This window comes from Agelaius phoeniceus, chromosome 7 (genome assembly GCF_051311805.1).
Source record: "Agelaius phoeniceus isolate bAgePho1 chromosome 7, bAgePho1.hap1, whole genome shotgun sequence".
Taxonomy (NCBI): domain Eukaryota; kingdom Metazoa; phylum Chordata; class Aves; order Passeriformes; family Icteridae; genus Agelaius; species Agelaius phoeniceus.
The window spans coordinates 32880297-32900083 of NC_135271.1; the positions used below are offsets into that span (position 1 = coordinate 32880297).

At 36.7% G+C, this 19787-nt stretch overlaps 1 protein-coding gene across 5 annotated transcripts in view; it reads left to right on the forward strand.

Moving 5' to 3' along the window:
* The window catches only part of COBLL1 (cordon-bleu WH2 repeat protein like 1), a 74310-nt gene extending 57092 nt beyond the window's left edge, over positions 1 to 17218 (forward strand). For 4 of the 5 annotated variants that reach the window (XM_077181482.1, XM_077181483.1, XM_077181485.1 and 1 more), the window contains exons 9-14: positions 50 to 118; positions 5343 to 5601; positions 8094 to 8179; positions 9518 to 11130; positions 11769 to 11951; positions 14672 to 17218. In XM_077181482.1, the coding sequence (XP_077037597.1) occupies positions 50 to 118; positions 5343 to 5601; positions 8094 to 8179; positions 9518 to 11130; positions 11769 to 11951; positions 14672 to 14758 (2297 nt within the window). In that variant the 3' untranslated portion in view covers positions 14759 to 17218. The remainder of the gene's footprint in view (positions 1 to 49; positions 119 to 5342; positions 5602 to 8093; positions 8180 to 9517; positions 11131 to 11768; positions 11952 to 14671) is intronic. The other variant, XM_077181484.1, reaches the window with a different exon arrangement.
* Positions 17219 to 19787: the final 2569 nt, after the last annotated feature.

Genomic DNA, 19787 nt, shown 5'->3' on the forward strand with positions numbered 1-19787 from the left:
TGGTGCTGAAAGTGAGAGGTGGTAAAGGTTGTTGCTTCACTTTTTGCAGTAATAGAGTCAACAGAATCAGCCTCCACTAAAGTGGAAGGAAGAGCCACTGAAATGCAGCCTGAAACAGGTTGGTAGTTTCTACAAAAGTACTGATAAAATTTATTTCCTAGCAAGTTATGTTAATTCATAGCAATAAATTACTATACTACGGATGTGTCATAAGTATAGAATTAATTTTAGTGCTTCAGATCAATTAAGTTTTCCTTTGAAGTAAAAATATGGCTTTCTAAAATAAGAATATTTTACCTTTGTTGTCTACAGAAACAAATACAATATATTTTGTGTTGCTATCTGTGCTTTAGATTTAATAAACTAAACATTATCTCTGATTTCTCTCCTTCCTTACAAGTTACAGAGAAGAACTATGCAGAATTTCTGTGATTTTTTTGTACCTCATAACAAGCTTTTCAAAAGCTCAAGCCCAGTGTTGTTTTTAGAACCCTGCATTGTGCTGCCCTTGACCTGCATAACATCGGGGCAGGAGCAAATCTGTGCCTGGCTTTTGGTTGACATCTGAACAGCCCTTGAAAACATAAGTTGTAAATCTAAACTGAATGCATAAATAGCTGTTTATACATTAAATTATTTGTTGGGTATTATGGGAAAAATGTGATTTATGAAAGTATAGCTGTTTAAAATACGATTATTTAGCTGTTGAACATAATGCTTTTTTAAATTTATGCAGTTTGTACTGTGAAGTACTGTTGTTTGTAAGCACCAGACTGTGGGGTTCAGTTACAGTATACAACATCTAGAAGTCTTCTAAAATTTGCAAAAGCTTTTAGAATAATCAGTGCCAGTGCAGTCTAAAAAAATAACTCTTCAATGAATTTTTTAAGAATCAAATATATAAATGCTAAGCCTGTGGAGTGCTACTGTCATTATATAAGGCTAAGCACTCAGTTACTATGCTAGTTGACAGGTATTTTTAAGTAGTTTTCCAGCTGTTTTATTCTGTATGCCAGTTTGGAGTGGTAAAACAATGTACCACAAGAGCTGAAAGTCACCTGCTAGGATGATAGGCCTCTGGCAAAGGGGGAAAAATAAAAAACAGTAATCAGTAAACTTGGGCTTGGTTTGTGTTTAGGGCGATTTATGTAAACTATTGAAAAAGACATAAAGTAGAAACAATATGTAACGTACTAAATGGGAGTGTGAACCTATACTGTGGAGTCTGGGGTTGAAGATATCACAAAGTTGTGACCTTTCCTTGTCTTAGCTGTTGCAGCAGATGAAAGAGAATAATCAAATCTGAGTGTGTGGTTTGTTTATTAGCACTGAGTTTTGTGTGTTGAAAACTGTCTGTCCAAATGCAATGGGTCTAAGATGAGCAAGTTCATACTGTGATTTTAAATCAAGTTTTTTTGTTTTCTTCTACTTGTTTCCATCTTAAGATTGTTGATCTGTGCTAGAATTTTTGCCTTTCCCATCACTGTAATTAACAAGTGCCGTGTAGATAAACAACCCTGAACTTCAAAGAAACGGCTTGTTTATTTTTTAGATTTAGAAACTTCTGCTTGAGGCATTTGAGTTCTGTAATTAAATATTTTAATTTAAGCTGGAATGGAAAGAAATAGAAAAAGGTAATCATCTTTACTGGGCTTAGGGCAGTCTATGTTGAGCTCTTGGATTTACCTTTGCAGTTAGTGACAATCTTCAGTCTCTAGTTTTCCTTGTGTCTTCATGCAGTGTCCTTTGCTGAAGACTTAATGTAGTGCAGTTTTTTTTTAATGTACATATAAGTCACATAGCACAGCTTCATTGCCTCTTTTTTTTTTTTTCTCATGGGATAGTGCTGCTCTCTGGTGGCATCTCTGAAACTGTCATGAGGCCTGTGTATAAAGGCTCCTTATAGTAAAGGCCCTCATGCTGGAGAAACAAACTTAACCTGCACCAAAGTCAGATGCAATACACTTGTCCTATTCCTAGTCTGAAAATTATCTGTGTTTGGGTATTTTTTTAAATGGATAAAATAGTTCAGTATCACCTAAATTGAAAAGTTGGACATAATTTTAACTTCACCAAAACCCAGGAGTTCCTTCCATTTGGATTAATAGTGCTTTGTTTGTCAGGCATCTGGGAAGCATTGTGAGTTTTTGTTTGGCTGTGACTGTCATTCCAGAGTGGTTCTGTTATGCAGTGTTACTTCAGCAAATAAGCAAAAAAACCTAAGCTGCAAATACAGTGTTACCTTTTGCCCTAAAATGAACTACTGCAAATGTTTTGGTTTCTCTTAGCTATGCACTACTTAGACCCATATCCATTATATAGTATGGAATAGGCAACATTTCCCTTGTAAAATGACAATTTTCTCATGGTGTAAAACTGTGTACCTTGACAAAAGTAGTTTGAAGACACACATCTACTAGAATAAGCATTGACAGAGAAGTAATTAGGCATTATAAACAACAATTCTCTTTATCAATTATAATTTTTGTTCACCTTCCCAAAGTTTAATTAATTATTAGTCTTTACTTTTCTAGGGAAGACAGTAAAACAGTGTTCAAAGTAAATTTTGAAATCAGAGATTTTTAGAAAACTTTCCATCAAACAAATCCCTTGATATAATCCTATTGGTTACAGTATTTCTTAAGCACCTTGTTAGGGGCTGTGGAGTCAGGAGCAGATTTGCATGGTGTAGTCAGGCTTTCAGGCTCTGGTGCTTATGAGCAGGAGAGCTCACAGAGCAGCACCAGCCTGTTCTCTGCTGGGCATGGGGTATTCTTACTGCTCAAAGGAGACTTGCAGTTGGTATCTCAGTCATCAGGGGTGTGTGTGTGTGTTTATATGTATATAGATGTGTGTACTCATCTATAGATCTACCTTCACGGTGACACACTGTAACTCTAGCTATATTGATTTAGGGCTACTTAAAGCTCAGTGACTAATGTTCTCAGAGAATAAACTATATGCAGGTAGAAATGTGATTTATGTTACCTATGGAACTACGGATAAGTTGTATAAGCAATAAGACAACAGTATATAGCCAATATTGCTGTAAGTTCTTCCATGTTGCATGCAAAAGCTATAGACTGAGGGCTGGGAGACAAATCCGAATTTGAAGTGCTCCCCTAGGGAGTTATCTGCATGATATAAGCGAAGGATGGCTTTTAAATGTTGTTTGTGTTCAAATGTATTCAGGTTTTATTCTCCTGCAGCAGTGATGGCCCAGGTCTGGAACCAGACCCAGTAACAGATGAAAATCCACTAGCAAGCAGGGCTGATCTTATGCTGAGAGATGAGGTAGAGCATTTCTTAAGAAGTGTGAGGGCTGTTTTTGTTTGGTATTATCCATTTGTAGGTCAGGTTAGTTGACCCCAATGCTTGGGAGTGTTTCTAGCACAGCAAAGAACAGACTTTCACATAGCAGGAATGTCAGGAATGTCTCCTACCAACCCAAGCTAAGTTTCCATCCCAGGAGTATAGATACAACTCAGCCTTTGTTACAGTCGTCTCCAGAGGAAAAGCAGCAGAGAATGCCAGCAGTGCCTGGGCACAAAGCCATAGCAGCTCCAGAATGCTTCCATTTCTCTTGTCAGAAGTCCTGGCTCTTCTTTGTTGTCTAATTCAGGTTTCCATAGAGCATTTAGACTGAAAATCTCAGTCTTTGTTCCTGTTGTTGGTGGTGGCTCAGGCCCGTGGCATAATAGGTCTCACCAGTGAAGGAGGCAATGTTCTAGAGAGCCAGTTAGGGCTTTGGGATAATCTTAGCCAGTTCAATGTTTGCTCACATTCTGTTATGCTTTGTTTTTTCATTTTGACAGATTATATATATAACTTGTCACACATGAAATGATACTGCCATCACCAAAATGATCCCCCTAAGCATGAGGCTGCTGGGAATGAATGTTCCCTAGGTGGAAAAGGGGTTGATGGACAATGAAAGGAAGAGAAGGCCCTTATGACTAGTAAACCTGTAGGAGTCCCTGTAATACCAATGCGACATATTTGTATGTACCTGTGCCAAATCCACAGGAAAGGAGCTCACCTGCACCACTTTGCAGTCTTGCCTTTCTTTCCTTGGGGCTTTAAATTGCCTCTGCATTCAGCACTATGGCATGTGTTGATCACATTGCTTAATGTGTAACTACAAAACACTGTTACAAGATTGCAATATATAAAACTAAGAATTAAACAGTAAAATATTTGGCTTTTGTAGTTTCTCTGTAACTCTGAATGAGTATCTTTGGTATGATGACCTTATTGTAAACTCCAAAGTTTCTGTTCTGTACGGAGCCTTCGTCCAATACATACATTATCTTATTACTTTTCTATAACACTGTACTTCTCTAGAGGTACTTGGAAGCATTTTAGGATACCAGCTACTAAGAAAGGTCAATCTAACATTTTTGTCAGTCTAAGTTTTTTTTTGGTACTCTGGGATCTGCAACTTTCCAGTATTCCTTTTTGTTTTCTTTGTTGACTTTGGTTTACACTTGGAAATTTACTGATGCTGCTTAGACTGAAGCCTAATTGTCCAAGTGCAAGGCTTGTCCCTAACAGGTGTGAATGCACCCAAAGCTGATGGGAGTACCCTGGTCAAGTGTATTTATTAATTCAAGTACACTGATTTATCTGTGTCCTAATCCAGCAACTCAACCTTTTAGTTGAACTATTGTCTGGCTCCAAATGGCAGTATTTTAATGGATTAGCACTTTTCTATTAACTTTATTTTTGTACTCTAACATGAAGCACTGCACAAGAGACTTTAATACACTTAGGATGGTTATGGGAAATTTTTCATACTGGTGGTGAAATTGTTCAAACCATGGACAAAATTGGTATTTCGGTTACCCTTTATTTAGTTCTTGAACATTCCTACTCTGATATAGAGGAACTGTGTGTTTTAAAACTCACTGGAGAGCTAATGGAAGTACAAGAAGTCTGAGTAAAAGCAACTGTCCACCTCCATGAAATATGGGGTTATGAGATAAATGAAAATATATGTAACAATCCTAATTCAATACTTGGGTTAAATATGGAAAATGTTCTACAGTAGATACAGAACTAGATGGACAGTAGCACGGTGATCAGCATATTCTTGTGTCGAGAGAGGGAATTGAAAAGAAACAGAGAATTCTGTGAAGATTGAATGGATCTCTTAAATTTTAAATTTTTTTTTTTAATTTACCTGAATTATGAAAAAAAATCTGCTTTTCTTCTTCAAATTATTTAGGCTGCCTTGAACAGTCCCTTTTAATCTACAACCTGCATTGAGAGCTGTGGGTTTGTTTGGGCTTTGTTGGTTTGGAGGTATTTTTACTTTCTTTTCCTTTCTTTTGTGTCTGTAGATGTAAGGAGCTCAGAATGCAACCTGGAAGAGATTGATGAAAGGGAGGAGATAGGTGTGCAACAGGGAGAGGACGGTGGAAGCACCAACACCTCTCCTGGGACAGGAGAGGTTACTGCAGCCTTCAGCTCCGCTGAGGTATCACTGGGAAATGACAAAAATGATCCTGCTTCATCAGCTCCTGCTCCTGGCAGTGTTCCCACAGACAACGCGCAAAGCTTCGAGGAAGAAAAACAAGAAAATATGAGCACAGATGGCAAGTAAGTACGTTTTGTGACAAAGGAAGGAGCATTGGGGGGACAATGGGGGAGGCAAATAAAATACAGAGTGCTGTTTCATTGTGAAGCACAGAATAGAGAATTGTGAGAGAGGAATGAGCTTTAATATGCTTAGCTTTCATTGTAGCGCTCTTCTGTGCACAGTAATTCATGCAGCTTTTCAACAAAAATGACAATGAAGTGTTCTGCAGTTCTGTTTAATCTTCCCTTTCCTTACTACTCAAACAGCTGGAGCCCAGAAAAGCTGAACCCAGCTCTAAAATGTCCAGTGTATTTACTAGAGCAGAATGCTGCAAAAAAATTTGGATAGATTAGTTAAATAAAAATGTACCAATTCATTCTTGCAGATGGGGGAAAATGGATGCATCAGCCATTTCTGTTCTTTTGGGCATGATTCTTATTGCTTGCATATTTGTTTTGGCTTTAATTTTTATTTTTTCTTTTCCTTATATGTGGTCTTGACCTGTCTCAATCCATTTGCTCTCAGGAAAACAAGTTAATTCAGCTTTTTTAAAGAATAAACACATTAGTTTCCTTAACCGCTCTTTTTCCCTTCTGGTGATGCTGTACCTTTGCCCTTCAGCATGTTTGTTAAACTACCTGACTCAGCAGGTTTCCAACATGAGTTAGTGCCTGCTTGAAATAAATGTTGATTGTCCAGAGAAGTCCCATTGTGTTAATGTAATTCACTATTTCTCTGTTCCCTGGGGCAACTAAGCTGGCTACTGTTCCCAAATTAAATTGAAAGAACTATTTCGATTATTGTACTGAAGCCAAAACGTGTGACTGCCCTAGTAGCCAAGAACGTTCAAGGTAGTTAAGGAAGGTTTGACTTGTTTTTGAAGGGACATTTTTGTCAGTCCAAGGCCAAATGTGGCTTTACAAAAATCTTTGATACTCTGTCCTGGTGAATATTGTCCCAGTTGCTTGGGTGTTTCTCCTCTTTATGGATCTAATAAATTGTCTTCAATTTGCAATTTGTCAGGCCTGTGTTATTGGGCCACTTTGCCTAATTGTCCAGGGGGGTTTTTCTTTCCCGTCCACCCTATGAATTGGTAGTGACCTTTCATGTCTTTCATGTCTGGTGATGATCAGGTAGAAGGTACTGCACTCTGGCTTTAGACTTGGCAGTTGCTTCCTGAAATATCTTGGGGATTCCAAAATGAGGAGTGGGGCTTCTCTGACATTATATTTCTGGAAAACTTTAGATAATTTTGATCTTATGTATAAGATCTAGTTACTTTGAGAAGTGTTTCTTTTTAATACAGCCTAGGATACATGCAAAATATTCCAGTCAAAACCACTAATTTCTATAACGATACTCCATGGTGTTATGTGGCTTTTGGATTTGGTGGGTTTTGATTTGATTTTTTTTTTTTAAATTCCTATTAAAAATCTAGTTCAGCCTGTTGTTAATAGATTTAGCTCAGTCACCCTTCTCTGTTAAAAGGAATGGAGCTAAGCAAGAGAACGGAGTGCGGGACTGAGCTTTAACTTTCTTCTAGCAATAATTTTGAGAGCATATGCTCCTGTTCAGCAGTTTATGGGACACTTACAGTGTGTTTGGGACTACACAGACAACACAAGCATGGATGGTTATTGAGAAATTTATCATCTTAAATGATTCAAAGCAGATGTATCAGCTCAAAGCACTGGTTCTGATAACTAATGCATTTGATGTGGCAAATAATTTGGAATCTTTATAATGCCAGTATTTCTAACTACATATTATAAAAATACCTTGAATAAAGTTGGAAGTTTTAATAATGTTTTATCAATAAATTTTAAAGTATTTTTGCCTTTTTCATTTACCTTTTGAAGCCAAGGACTTAATATGTCCCCCCACACCCAAAAAGATGAGGTTTTTATTCAGAACATTTGCAGTTCTCTTGTCCCAAGAGAAATAAGGACAATAGATATTGCATGTTTTCCAAGATGTTTAGAATGCAAGTAACATGTTGTCTGTGTGTTTCTTTGCTGTTCTCAAGGTATTTCTTGGAAGGGACTACTTTGAGAAGTCTGTACTGTCAGTTCATGTGTTCGTACTCAGTCAGTGTCTCATGCAGCATGCCGGGGACAAAGTCAGGGACACATTTTAGATTGAGGGTGTCAGGAAACTTTATATGAGTGAAGAACCATTGTGGCTTCACTGGAATGGAGTTGCTATTGGAAAGTGGGTTGTTCAAACTGCACATGTAAACAAAAGGAGGGGGAGAAGACAAGGGAAGACTGATCATCTGCTTACACAGAAGCAAGTAGAGCTGCATGTCATTTTGGTAAAATATCATGGCAGCATTTACTCTTTTTTTTTTTTTTTTTTTTAAATTGGTTCTGTTGAGTATTCCAGTGTTTGGCAGAGCGGTTCTATTTTGTCCATCTGTGTTTGGAGAATATTGCCAGTTCTCTTGCATCATTCCTTCTGTTTACTGAAGTGAATGATACCAGCATATTTAACGTACTGTTGTGCTTTGCAGAGGACTACAGACTAAGATAAGCAGTGAGGATGCTGGATTTCAAACAGATAGGAAGCTTGAAATTTTAGACCAAAATAAAAATGTTGGTGAGTAGTTCCTACTTGTTGTTAATACTTGAGGCTTGAACTTTCCTATTCCTTTGAAGAAACGGCTATATAGTCAACTCTTGGATTGTTATAATCAGATTATTTTCTTTCCACTTGCTCTAGCTCTAGTGTGTTTTCTTTGAGATGAGGTGACAAGAATTGGCTGCAGTTTTGGGGTTTTTTTGGGGGTTGTTTTTAATATATTTTTGTTTTAGCAGTAGTCAAAGCTGCCTTGTGCTGTTATAGGATGGTGTGGGTGGGACAGTGCTGAGGAGGGGGAAGGCTGGACACAAAGGCAATCCTGCCACATGGGGTGGCATGGCTAGCACATCCCACTGGGGAAGAAGAAGCCATCAGTTGTTCCTTACTTATGAAATTAGGGTGAGTTTTCTGCATAAAAATGCAAATATTTTTAAGCACAAGTAACAGAAAGTGGCACACTGATCTGAAACAAAATTACGACATCCTGTGCATCTAATGGGCCATAAATTTCTCTGTGGACTTAGTGGCCTGACTGATTTATTTTGTTCTTTTGTCACACTGATTTTCAGATTTATATATTAGGCCTTCTATAGTCTTTTATACTCAGTGCACCTCTGTTAATAAATCATAACAGCACAAGTCCTGTTTATATGTGATATAAATTTTAACTACCATTTTATAGCATACATGAAATGAGGCTTTTTCCCCCTACAAAATACCACTCCATATGAACTATTCCTGAAAAATCAATTTTTTACCAATATTGTATTTAAAAGAATTTGACCAAAATATTCATGTGTTTGGGAGATGATCACATGTTTAGTCCAGAGGTAGAAAATTGAATTATCAGACCAGCTAAAAGGTAGGAAAAATAGGTTTGGCAAATTGCTCTTGTCCATATGTTTTTCAATTGTTTCCTTGTACAAATACATGAGGTGTACTTGACAAGATTTGTAACATTAAAACTTAAGAACAGAAGCCACAGATGTGTAGAACTAAATAAAAATGCATCTAACTCAATATTGAATAGTCCTTGAGGTCTTGAGTCACTGATGCCTATAAAATGAACTGGAATTCATTAGCAGTTTTCAAATTGTTCTAGAATAGTTTTTTCTACTAAGTTGATGCATGGCATCTGTAACCTGTTTATTAAGGAAGAATACTTGAGTTAGAATGCAATTATTTATATTAATCAAATATAAATATATCTTTAAAAGGGTTAGGGAAAATATTAGCATCAGTGAGAAGCTAGTAATTGTTACTAAATACACTGGATGCAGAGCTTCATGATGTAATAAGGAAGCTTGAATCTTTTTGGCATTTGTATTAATTTTGGAATATTTCTTTAACTTGAAGATCACAGTGATACAAAACTCCTTCCAACAACAGAAGAAGGGAAAGAACTTCAGACAGCCGAAATTAAAACAGTAGATTTCCAAGAGAATAACAAGCTTGAAATTGACAGACTATCAAACTGCCAGGCATGTAAAAATGACATCTCTGTAAGTCATAGGAATTATCCTCAACTGGTTTCAGAAAAGCAAGATGGCAAAACAAATGCAACTGGCTTGGACACAGTAAAAACTCAGGATGTTGGAATCCAGACTTTGGATAGCAATTTGGGAAGGACTGCACAGAAGGAAATTACTGTTCCTCAGGCTGTTGAATCATCCACATTTAGAGAACTGATTCCTCAACACAACAGAGATAAGAACAACTCCCTTGCTCAAGTGATGCATGGAATGCATCAAGAGAGTGAAGATACTTCAGTAGAACAAAATCTTGAGACCCAAGAAGTTACTCATACAAAAGTAATTCCAATAAAAGACCAGAGTCACATCTATGTAAATGGTAGTGATTTTGCTTCACCAGGAACAACTGCTGAAACTCCAGATGACTCTCCTGTAAAAGGTCAGCTTTTTTATAGACCGGACACCAAACCTAAACCCAAACCTGCTAATGAAATTACAAGGGATTACATACCAAAAATTGGGATGACTACTTATAAGATAGTGCCTCCAAAATTCTTAGAAATGATGAAGAGCTGGGAATCAGAAGTTCTATCAGATCATAAGGATCAAGAGGTATCTTCTTTGGAAAACCCCAAAGAAGTCATAGTGCAAACTGAAATTCCTCATCTGTCAGAAAGTGTGGGTCCTTTACAGATTGGGTCACAAAATGAATCTGCAGTAGCAAATGGTCTGCTGCAGAGAGTGAACAGCATTTCTGAGCATACTGTGACCTCTGGAGGTGAGATTGCTACTGAGAGCAACCAGATGGAAAGAGAGTCTTTCAGGCAGCCTGTCCCACTGAAGCTAAACTTGGATAATACAAATGCTTCTTCTGAGACTCAGGACAAGTCAAATGCATTAAGTCCATTAAGTCCTACCATGAAGCCTAGTTCTTTTTATCTGCAGATGCAGCGAAGAGCATCAGGTCACTATGTGACATCTGCAGTTGCCAGAAGCACAATTTGTGCTCCTAATTCAATTCAACATGAAGTTAAGAATACAGAGATGGGTAAAAAAATCTCATCACCTGATTTGACTTCTTTGGCTTTACAAAAAACAAGTATTCCCTCTCCTCCTGCAGATCAAGAAAAAGTTGATGATGGAAAAATCATTGAATCTTCCACTTCTCCTGTTAAAAGCAATAAGCCTTTAAATGTTCCCTCTTGTCCTCCAGCACCACTGAATCTAAGAACTCTCAGAAATTTCGCAGTTCCAAAGCCATACTCCAGCTCAAGACCATCCCCTTTTGCTCTTGCTGTCTCATCTGCCGTCAAAAGGTCGCAATCATTCAATAAGACGCGTACGATCACTAGCCAGGCGCCCAGAGAGGAATTTCCAGTGGAACTCTCTTCTGTCCCTTCGGCAGCTGGATTCTCCTCAGCTACCTCCATGCCTGAAGTGAAAAGTCCTTCCTTACAGACCATAACAGTGGGGTCACAAAATAGTCTAATGGATAAGGTAAACTTTATTTCTAATACAAATTGACTGTGGATCCAGTGCCATTAAGTGCAACCAATGTAAAGGCTTGATTCTGAACTGCTTCCTGGCCAGAAAGTGCTGTATTTGTGCAGGGAAAACACCCTGTCCCCCTGGTGTCCACCAGCAGCACAGCATTATAATGAAGTGCAGGAATACAGGGAATGTTAAAAATGAAAGCAACATCATTCAGATGATTGGAGATAATTATTTCCTGCCATAATTAGCATCCCCTACTTTAAAGAACTGTAAATTAAATAGTCATATATCCTGTGTAATACTTATTTTTATGTTTGGAGTGTTTACAATTTGTTCTTTATAGTTCTATGTGTTGGTTTCTTAAATTTAATTCTGAGTGGTATGATCCATTTGGCTTCAAGTGGTCATGCCACAAGCACACTTGAATGGAGCTATAAAGCTTTGCTAGCATAATTACTTGAGAAAGAAACTATGTGCTATGCTGGAAATGTGGCTGATGTCAGAAATCTTGAACCAAGCAAACACTAGAATGGCAGCAGTTTGCTATGCAACCTTGTGCCAGGTTGTTTCAGATTTCCATTTATAACTAATTCAGATGAAAACTTTTTGGCTTCTTTTCCTTCCAATTCCTCCCTTTATAGAAAGACAGCTATGTGCATGGTGAGCAGAAGAGTCAGGCGCAGTCAGGTGCTTCCCCTGACCACCCACGCCCTGTCACTAAGAGACAAACCGTGATGACGCTCCCGCGCGCTGACCCCGAACAGATCCACCAGAGCCTGCTGGCTGCAATCCGCTCTGGAGAAGCTGCTGCCAAATTGAAAAGGGTGAGTTTTCATCATTGCATCCAAAACAAAGAACTCATGGTACTTCCTTCAGAATTACCATACTAATGCCTGATTCTAAAAGCAGTTAGTGTTGGCACAAACTGCTGCCAAGAGGTCTCTTAACAATGGGAAGGGAGGTGGGGAAGAGGGTCAGTTTTGCAGAATAAACTGGTGAATGCACCCACAGAGCTTCAAATGTCTGTAATTTCGTACAGTACGAACGTAATCAAAATCTTCCTGAAATGAAGGTTATTCTAGGTTATCATTAAATATCTTGTCCATAAAATCTGATTTGTTTGTGTTTACATGGTTTGAAAAGGTTTGGCTTTAGAAACCTGCTGAACAGCTTTGTTCTAGACCTGAAGTGGCTACAATCTTTTTCAGACAGATAACACACATTTCTGAAGACAATTTTCTTATTTATTACACTTTATCAGGTCCTTAATCTGTTAGGCATCATAACTAAGATATTTCTCAATCTTTTGTCAGCAGTCCCAGAAGGACCATCTTCCCCTACCCCCTCTGGTTAAAAACTTTCTCTCCTAAAATTAACCTAGATATCCCTCATTAGGTAAAACAGTCTGCATTTCTAAAATCTGTACTGCTTTAAGTATGCAACCAGAAAATCATAGTTTCACAAAGTTTTCTTGACTTCACATTAGTAATTTGCATTCTGTTTTGAGGAATAATTTTTCATTGCAGAAGGTCAAAGAAATTCAGAAGGTTTTTTTCCTTCCCTTTTCCACTTGAAATAACCTAATCCTGTGTGGTAGGTGGATACAAGGGACATTTTTCTTTGTTTTATGGAAGTCTGATTCCCTCGGGTCAAAATCTCACAGTGGATGGTCAGATAGTGGAACGTTCTGTTTCATAGGTTTTTGTTTCAGTGTAGCAGTGCAACAGCCTCTCTAAAGCTTGTTAAATCTCCCATCATTTCTACAGTGAATAGGAAGACTGAGTTTCCTGGAAAAGTTGCAAGCATGCTCAAGTAGGGTTTGATCTCTAGTCAGTAAAAATGGTATATAATACACTGTAGAATTGCTTTTAACTACATGTCAGTAATCATATTAAAAACAGGATAAGATTAAGAAAATGCTGTATTGTTCAGAATCCGTTAGAGGTGAAATCTGTTCTACCAGAAATACTGTTTGGATTTTATTTGCATATATTTTTAGGATTTTTTTTTTCTTCTAGTGCATAATTACATTCTGAATAATATGACACTTCATTTATTTATTCATTATTTTTAATAGAAATGTTCTTAGTGTAGAGTTGACCCATATAGTCTTTATCAGTCAGGTACAAGAATGGCATGGGGAAGGGGAGAGAGATAATGACTGAAATTGGTTTTCCCCTCCCTTTCTCTTCTGTGGGTGGGAGATGTGCTTTGTCAGTAAATTACATGTTGAGACTGGGGTGATGAAAGGACTGTACTTTTTAAGAAGAAATTATAATAATGAAGAAGCTGTAACCGTAAAGAAGAGCACTCTGCAGCACAGAAATCTGAACCAGGCTTAAAAAAACCCCTGGAACACAAACAAAATGCAGTGAAGAACTCACTGAAGTTTTGCCAAGCATAAAATTGTACATGCTGTTCTTTTTGCTCTCAGATTGCATATGCTTTGGTACAGGTATGTCTGACAGCAGAAAGAGATTTCTTTGGCCTACAGCAAATTTAATAAAAACATGGTCTCATTTTATGTTTAACATGGACAACTGGCAGTAGTGGGACAGAGAAATGAAGCATTTTGTATCAATAAGTTATTTGCACCCAAAAGTGCTTTTGAGAATTGAGAGGATTTCTAGAATGCATCCACCTCATAGCTTCCAGTGTCGTGCTGCAGTCAGGAAAAGGAGTAGTAATCTGATCCATTTGAACAATGAGAGATGTCTGTCAGGTACTTGCTTCTCTTTTTACCTCTTATCATAATCTCTCTTCTTGCAGCTCTTGAGAGCAATTTAAAAAATAAAATCCTGGCACGGCTTGCCAAGTTCTTTAATTTTTCACCCTCTGTTTTACTTAATATGTTGTGAGTATGCAGTGCTGAGATCTGTGCCCTTTTGTGTTGCTGGTGTTTCCTGTTCAATAGGGCCCTCAGTAATTACTAACTTAAAATGGGTCAAGTGAGGTTTCTTTTTAACGATTTTTCTCTTGAGAATGTTTTTATTGTGTTTAGTAAACTGTGTGCTGTGGTATGTGGTTCTCATGGCTGTGGAGCATCTACAGCTCCCATTAACTCCAGCTGGAGCTGTTGGGTTATGCAGTTCCACTGAAAATCAGGCTTTGGCTATCTCTGCTAAAAGTTACGGTTTGCTTGTGATAAAAGAAACATTACCACGGTATAAATTGTTAGAAGAGTTAGTAAGAAATCAGGTTTGTTCAATATTTAATAAAAACGTTTGGTTTAGTGATGCTTTCAAAGTATTTCTTTGCAACCAGATGTGGAGAAGGACTAAAAATTATGTGTCTTTTGAATAATTATACATGAAATTTTTAGTCAGGATAAAATATGTTTCTTAGTAATGTCTTCTGTTTCCTCTTCCTTAGAATATATGCTTAGTTACGAAATCATATAGGAGGTCTTCCATTGCAGTTAGAAGAACAGTAAATGAAATAACATTGTGTAACATATTAGCAAGAGAAAAATCTGGAAATATAGGTTAACATTTCTCTAATATTTTTTTCTTTCTTTTTTTTTCTTCCCCCACCCTGCCTCCAGGTTGGTCCTCCATCAAACACCATAGCTGTCAATGGAAGAGCCAGGCTTAATCCTTTGTATTCCACAGAAGCTAAGGCTAATCCCTAGATATTATACCAAATATTTTGCACTTTACTACTGCTTCATAGGCCAACTTAATACTAACTACAAATTTTTGAAAGTGTAAATGCGAGTATATGTTAATATATTTTTGTCAACGGTAATAACAATTTCAAGCTGGGTCTTTTGATGCCTTGAAAAGATTATTAGAATATGTAAATTATAGTAATATTTTGCCTTTTTATCTTTATAAAGCTGACTATGCTGCTAAAATGTTTTAAGACAAGGTGTAGGTGAGCTTTGCTTATGATAGAATGAGAATTGAAGATTGTTGATTTTAGTCTGGACTGAACAATTTGTAGCACTATGCTGAAATTACAGATTGGAAGAGACCTAAAAGGTTTAGATTAAATAATTAATTTTCGACTGTGTATTACTTTAACAGATTGTATGAACTTAAATATACCACATGCTGCCTCCATATTACTTTATTAAATTAAAATTGTAATTAGTAGAAATCTTCATTCAATGCAAGACTTTGTTTCTGTCTAAAAAAAAAAATTGATGTTTTTGTTCCTTTAGCAGACAGTAATTGGGATATGTATTTGGATTTTTTTTTTCATTTTCCTGTAATTGTTTTTTCTGGTAGCACACACACAAAAAATGAGAACATAAATTATTGGAAACTTTTGTACTACTCATAACCTTTTCTTAACAGTAGTGTGACATGATGTTTCTCTACTACTGTTTAAATATCTGTATATAGTATTTACCTAGCACTCAGATAAGCAATAATTTTTGTGAACTAATTATATCTTTAAGTAACCATCAACTTAGAGTCACTTACTAATAAAAAACAAATTCCAGTTTTGATACCTTATGAAATAGAATATTTTTTCACTAGAAGTATAACTAAAAAATGAACTGCTTTGAACTTATTAATATATTTCAATCTTAAAACAGCACAAAACACATAAATCATGCTTATGTCAGATATCGTATTTATAGATTAAGCATTAAAATCAAAAATAGGAATATCTATTAAAAGAAAATGTTCGACGTTATATTTTATCTATTTGGAGTTTTTTGTCAAGATTATACATTTTGGGGGAGGGGTGGAAATATGATCACACTCATGATGAAATAGCTACATTGTGGATGCATGCAGCAAGTCCTGGGGTATTTGCCATATTAAAATATTTTTGTGCTGGACTTGATTTAAAATTAAGCAATTTTATTTCGTTTCTATTCTCTAACTAACTATATATATATGTTGTATTTTAGAAACCTTATGTAACTCAGTTTCAGAAACTGATCTATATGTGCATTTTCAAATTGTTTGCTGCCAGGTTTTTGTGCAATAATCTCAAAGAGGTCTAATTACTTTCCTAGTACAGAGTCAATTACCAGTTACAAGTTATGGTGTTGTATAACTTAATGCTGAAACCCTTTAAGGAATGTTTTAGTAAATAGAAATTCATAAAGAGATCTGAAGAACATTTTTTTTCATTGCTGTTCTCTCCTGTTTTCTCTCCTGTATCTTAGTCCCTTGTCAATGGCGTTACCACGTCCAATGTGTGACCACTTCCTTGTTCTTGCCTCCAATCAAGAGTTCATTCTGAGGGTGGGGGAAGCTCACATGGTAGTTCAAAAGATCTGTTTCAGGGTCTGACTGCAAAAGAAAGTTTCAACCTTCACTTGAAAATAGTGAGATATAGGGGCTTTTCTAGTTTCTAACTGGGACTTACATTCTGGATATCAAGGTGTCTTGAGGGACAGCCTTGAAAATTGTAACTTGCTCCCTGGATTGTAGTCTGTGCTCGTTGTGATATTTGAAGTCTGTGTTTTAGGCATTCCAATACACCATGCTGATCTTAAACTGTCGGAGAAGGGGTTGCATTGTGAAAGGGTCTTTTCCTTGTACTTTGGGTGTGTGGTAGTTAGAGGTTTTTTTCAAATGTTGGTATTCTCTGCCAAGGTGACCAAAGTTATTTATTAAAATAAATTTAATCTTCATCTGTGCTAATACAAATATATATGATGTTTCACTTTTTCAAACAAATCAACATAGTCCAATTTCTTATTTTGGGGAAAGTTCAAATAACCATACTTTGTTCTTTTCTTTAGTTTTGACAACAAAACTGTACTACTGTATGCTTCTTAGTCCCATATATTAAAAATAAACTGCCTTTTTATGTGAACTCCTGAAGGCAAATATCTTATGTAACAGAAATTAAAACCACCTTGCTTGAATTTTAGGGTTTCTTCTTTGTGTAACTGAACTTGCTTGATAACTAACTGAAATGTCTACACATGCTATAGTACTGTGAAACTCTTCAATGAGACTTGTGACTAGCTGGCAATTTTGTTTAGCTAAACTTTCTCTTTCCCTCTTCTTCCAACATGTATATGTAAGACATTTTTAAATCTTGCTATTGTATTTCTACAGATGCTTTTTTTTCTTACACTCTTTTATTAAAGTCTACTAGAGAAACTCTTGTTGATAAACTTGATGTGTTTATTCATTATTCAACCATAAAAACATTTCTGCTCTAGAACCTCTAATAGCTATTAAAAAAAATCTTGCCAGCAGTGGCTGTTTGCAAGTGCTAGTGTACTCAGTGTGCTAGTGCTGGTGTACATTAACCACTAGAGTACTTACTAATGGTTAAAATATTTCTAGTTAAAAAATATTTAATGAACTATAGCTGGACCCAGATTTTCATAGTTTTCCCTCAGCTATATGTGTCTATCTGCCGTTTATTGTCTTTTTCCTTTTTTCCCCCTATGTGATCTCCAAGAAAGCAAGACTACAATCTAACAGGCTATAGTCACATTTAATCTGAAGTGGCAAAGAAAGAAAAAATTAATTTCTTTCACATTTGCTTAAGGCTTTTTATAGCTCTGATTTATCAATAATACAATAAAAAGAATATTTTAAGTAGTTAAGCTGATTGCAGTTTTCTAAATTAAATACTTGAACTAAATGGGGAGATGGAATGCAGGAGCTGAAATTGGTCACCTTTGGTTAAACAGCATGATTGGTCTGATCAGCAGACATTATTCCATTGCTTCAATTGCTAAAAGCTAATTAAACACTTGCATTCTGCTAACTGAAGTGTATTTGGCCACCTGCAGTTTCAAAGTGCATGTACCAAAAAGGAAATCCCCACGCTATGAATGCCAAGCTGCTGCAACTCTAAACTCAGCACCTAAGTGAAACAAGGAAGTGAAGCAAAAGTTGAAGAAGTGGATGGCACAAATCTTCCTTTTTAAATGGCAGAGGACTGGGAGCAAGCTGGGCACCCAGGCAGCTGCACAGGTGGGTGCCTCATGGTCAAGGATTAGCATGCTGCCAACCCTTCTCAAGAGCAGCATTAGTGCCAGGGTGGTTCTTGAATGGTCAGAGGGCAGCTGAGCTGCTGGTGGCCCCAGCTCTTTCAGCATGTTTTGACCATCTCTTACACATTTGTGTAACCTCTGCCTGAGCTCTACTGTGAGCTGTTTTAAGAGCTTTAACAGAAGCTACCATGAGACACAGGCACAAGCTCTATGTACCAAGTTCACTGGGGGCTTGGCTCCTCAGGAAAAGGAACCATGAGCGAGGGAGGTCTGGGGAACATGGGCTGCAAGGCTCTACTTGTAAATAGTGACCTTTTTTTTTTCTTTTTAAAAACACAACAGCAGACAAAGTTTAAATAAAAAGAAAATTTCTGAAGTAAAAAAAAATATTTTAGAATGTCAGGTGTGCTTGGAAGTTCAATAGACATAAAACACATAGCCTTTCCTGCCAAGTAAAGATAAAAGGTTGAAAAGGTGTAAGGAAGAGTCTGCTGGACCATATTGTCAGGAAAAGGAAGTAGGTGTGTCTTGTGTAACTATTACATTACTTTAAAAACATAATTTGGAGTTTTTGTGAAACATGACTTGCCTGATCATCAGTGGGAAAAACAACATAAGCAGGAATCAAACAAATCTCCAAGTGAAAAATAAAGATGTTAAAAGCAGCAGAATTTCAGATTGAATTCTGACTCTTTAAATAGCTTATCTAACAGTGGAAGGCAATTTGGGTGAGAGAACAAAACAAGACCTTTGGAAACCACGTGAAGAGAGATTAAAGGAATGGGAAGTTAAATTTAAAAAAAGAAAACTGATTAGGATGACATAACTGTATTTCAACACAAAAGTTGCTACATGAATGCAAGTGATTAATCATTGTACCTTCAAGCAATAGACTGTTCTAGCTTTAGAGCATAAAGGAAGAATAGTTATGCTGGGTCTAACTGAAGGTTTATTTAGCTGGCTCTCTGGCTTTTGACAATGATCAAAAGTATATTCTTAGGGAGAAACATAACATTATAAAATACACAGAGTAATACTTACCCCCAAGTATGCTAAACCTTCAGCAATTTTTAGCTCTGAGAATGCCAAAGTGAAGATGATTTCTATGCATTTAATAGTCTTAAATAGTCTTGTTCAAAAGCTTGGCAACTTAATTTTTCAACTCCCATAAGTTTTGAAGAGTGACACATTCCTGTGTGATATGGAGTTCTTCAACTTAATGATACACTGTCTGAAAAACAATTTTTTGTTTGTAGTGAACTACTTGCTAACCTAATTTTATCCTCTCCAATGCTTTTCCTGGAAGAGATATTAACTCGTCAATCCCCATTCATGCTCTCTGTGCCACTCATAGCCTTACATAACATCAGGACTTGTGCCATAGGCATTTGAGGCTTGTACACTTTTGCCATTTTATTAATTATATATCAGCAAGGTTTGCCAAAAACAAATATATAGGTCTGAGCATGCCTATGCCTTATTTCTCTCAATATCTTGGGAAGAGGATTTTTTTTTTCTTAGACACATTTATTTTTTAAATATCTCCTTTTGCTATAGCAAGTCATCTACAGGATATACCTATTCTGTACAAGATCAAAGTTTGAGAAAAGTTTGTGTGTCATGCTTCTAAAGCACTAAACATTGACCTGAATAGAATCTTGTGAATCCTATTTATTCACAGATGTGATCACCCCACACAGGTGATTTTTCAGTCCTCTGGCCAGTGAACAAAAGA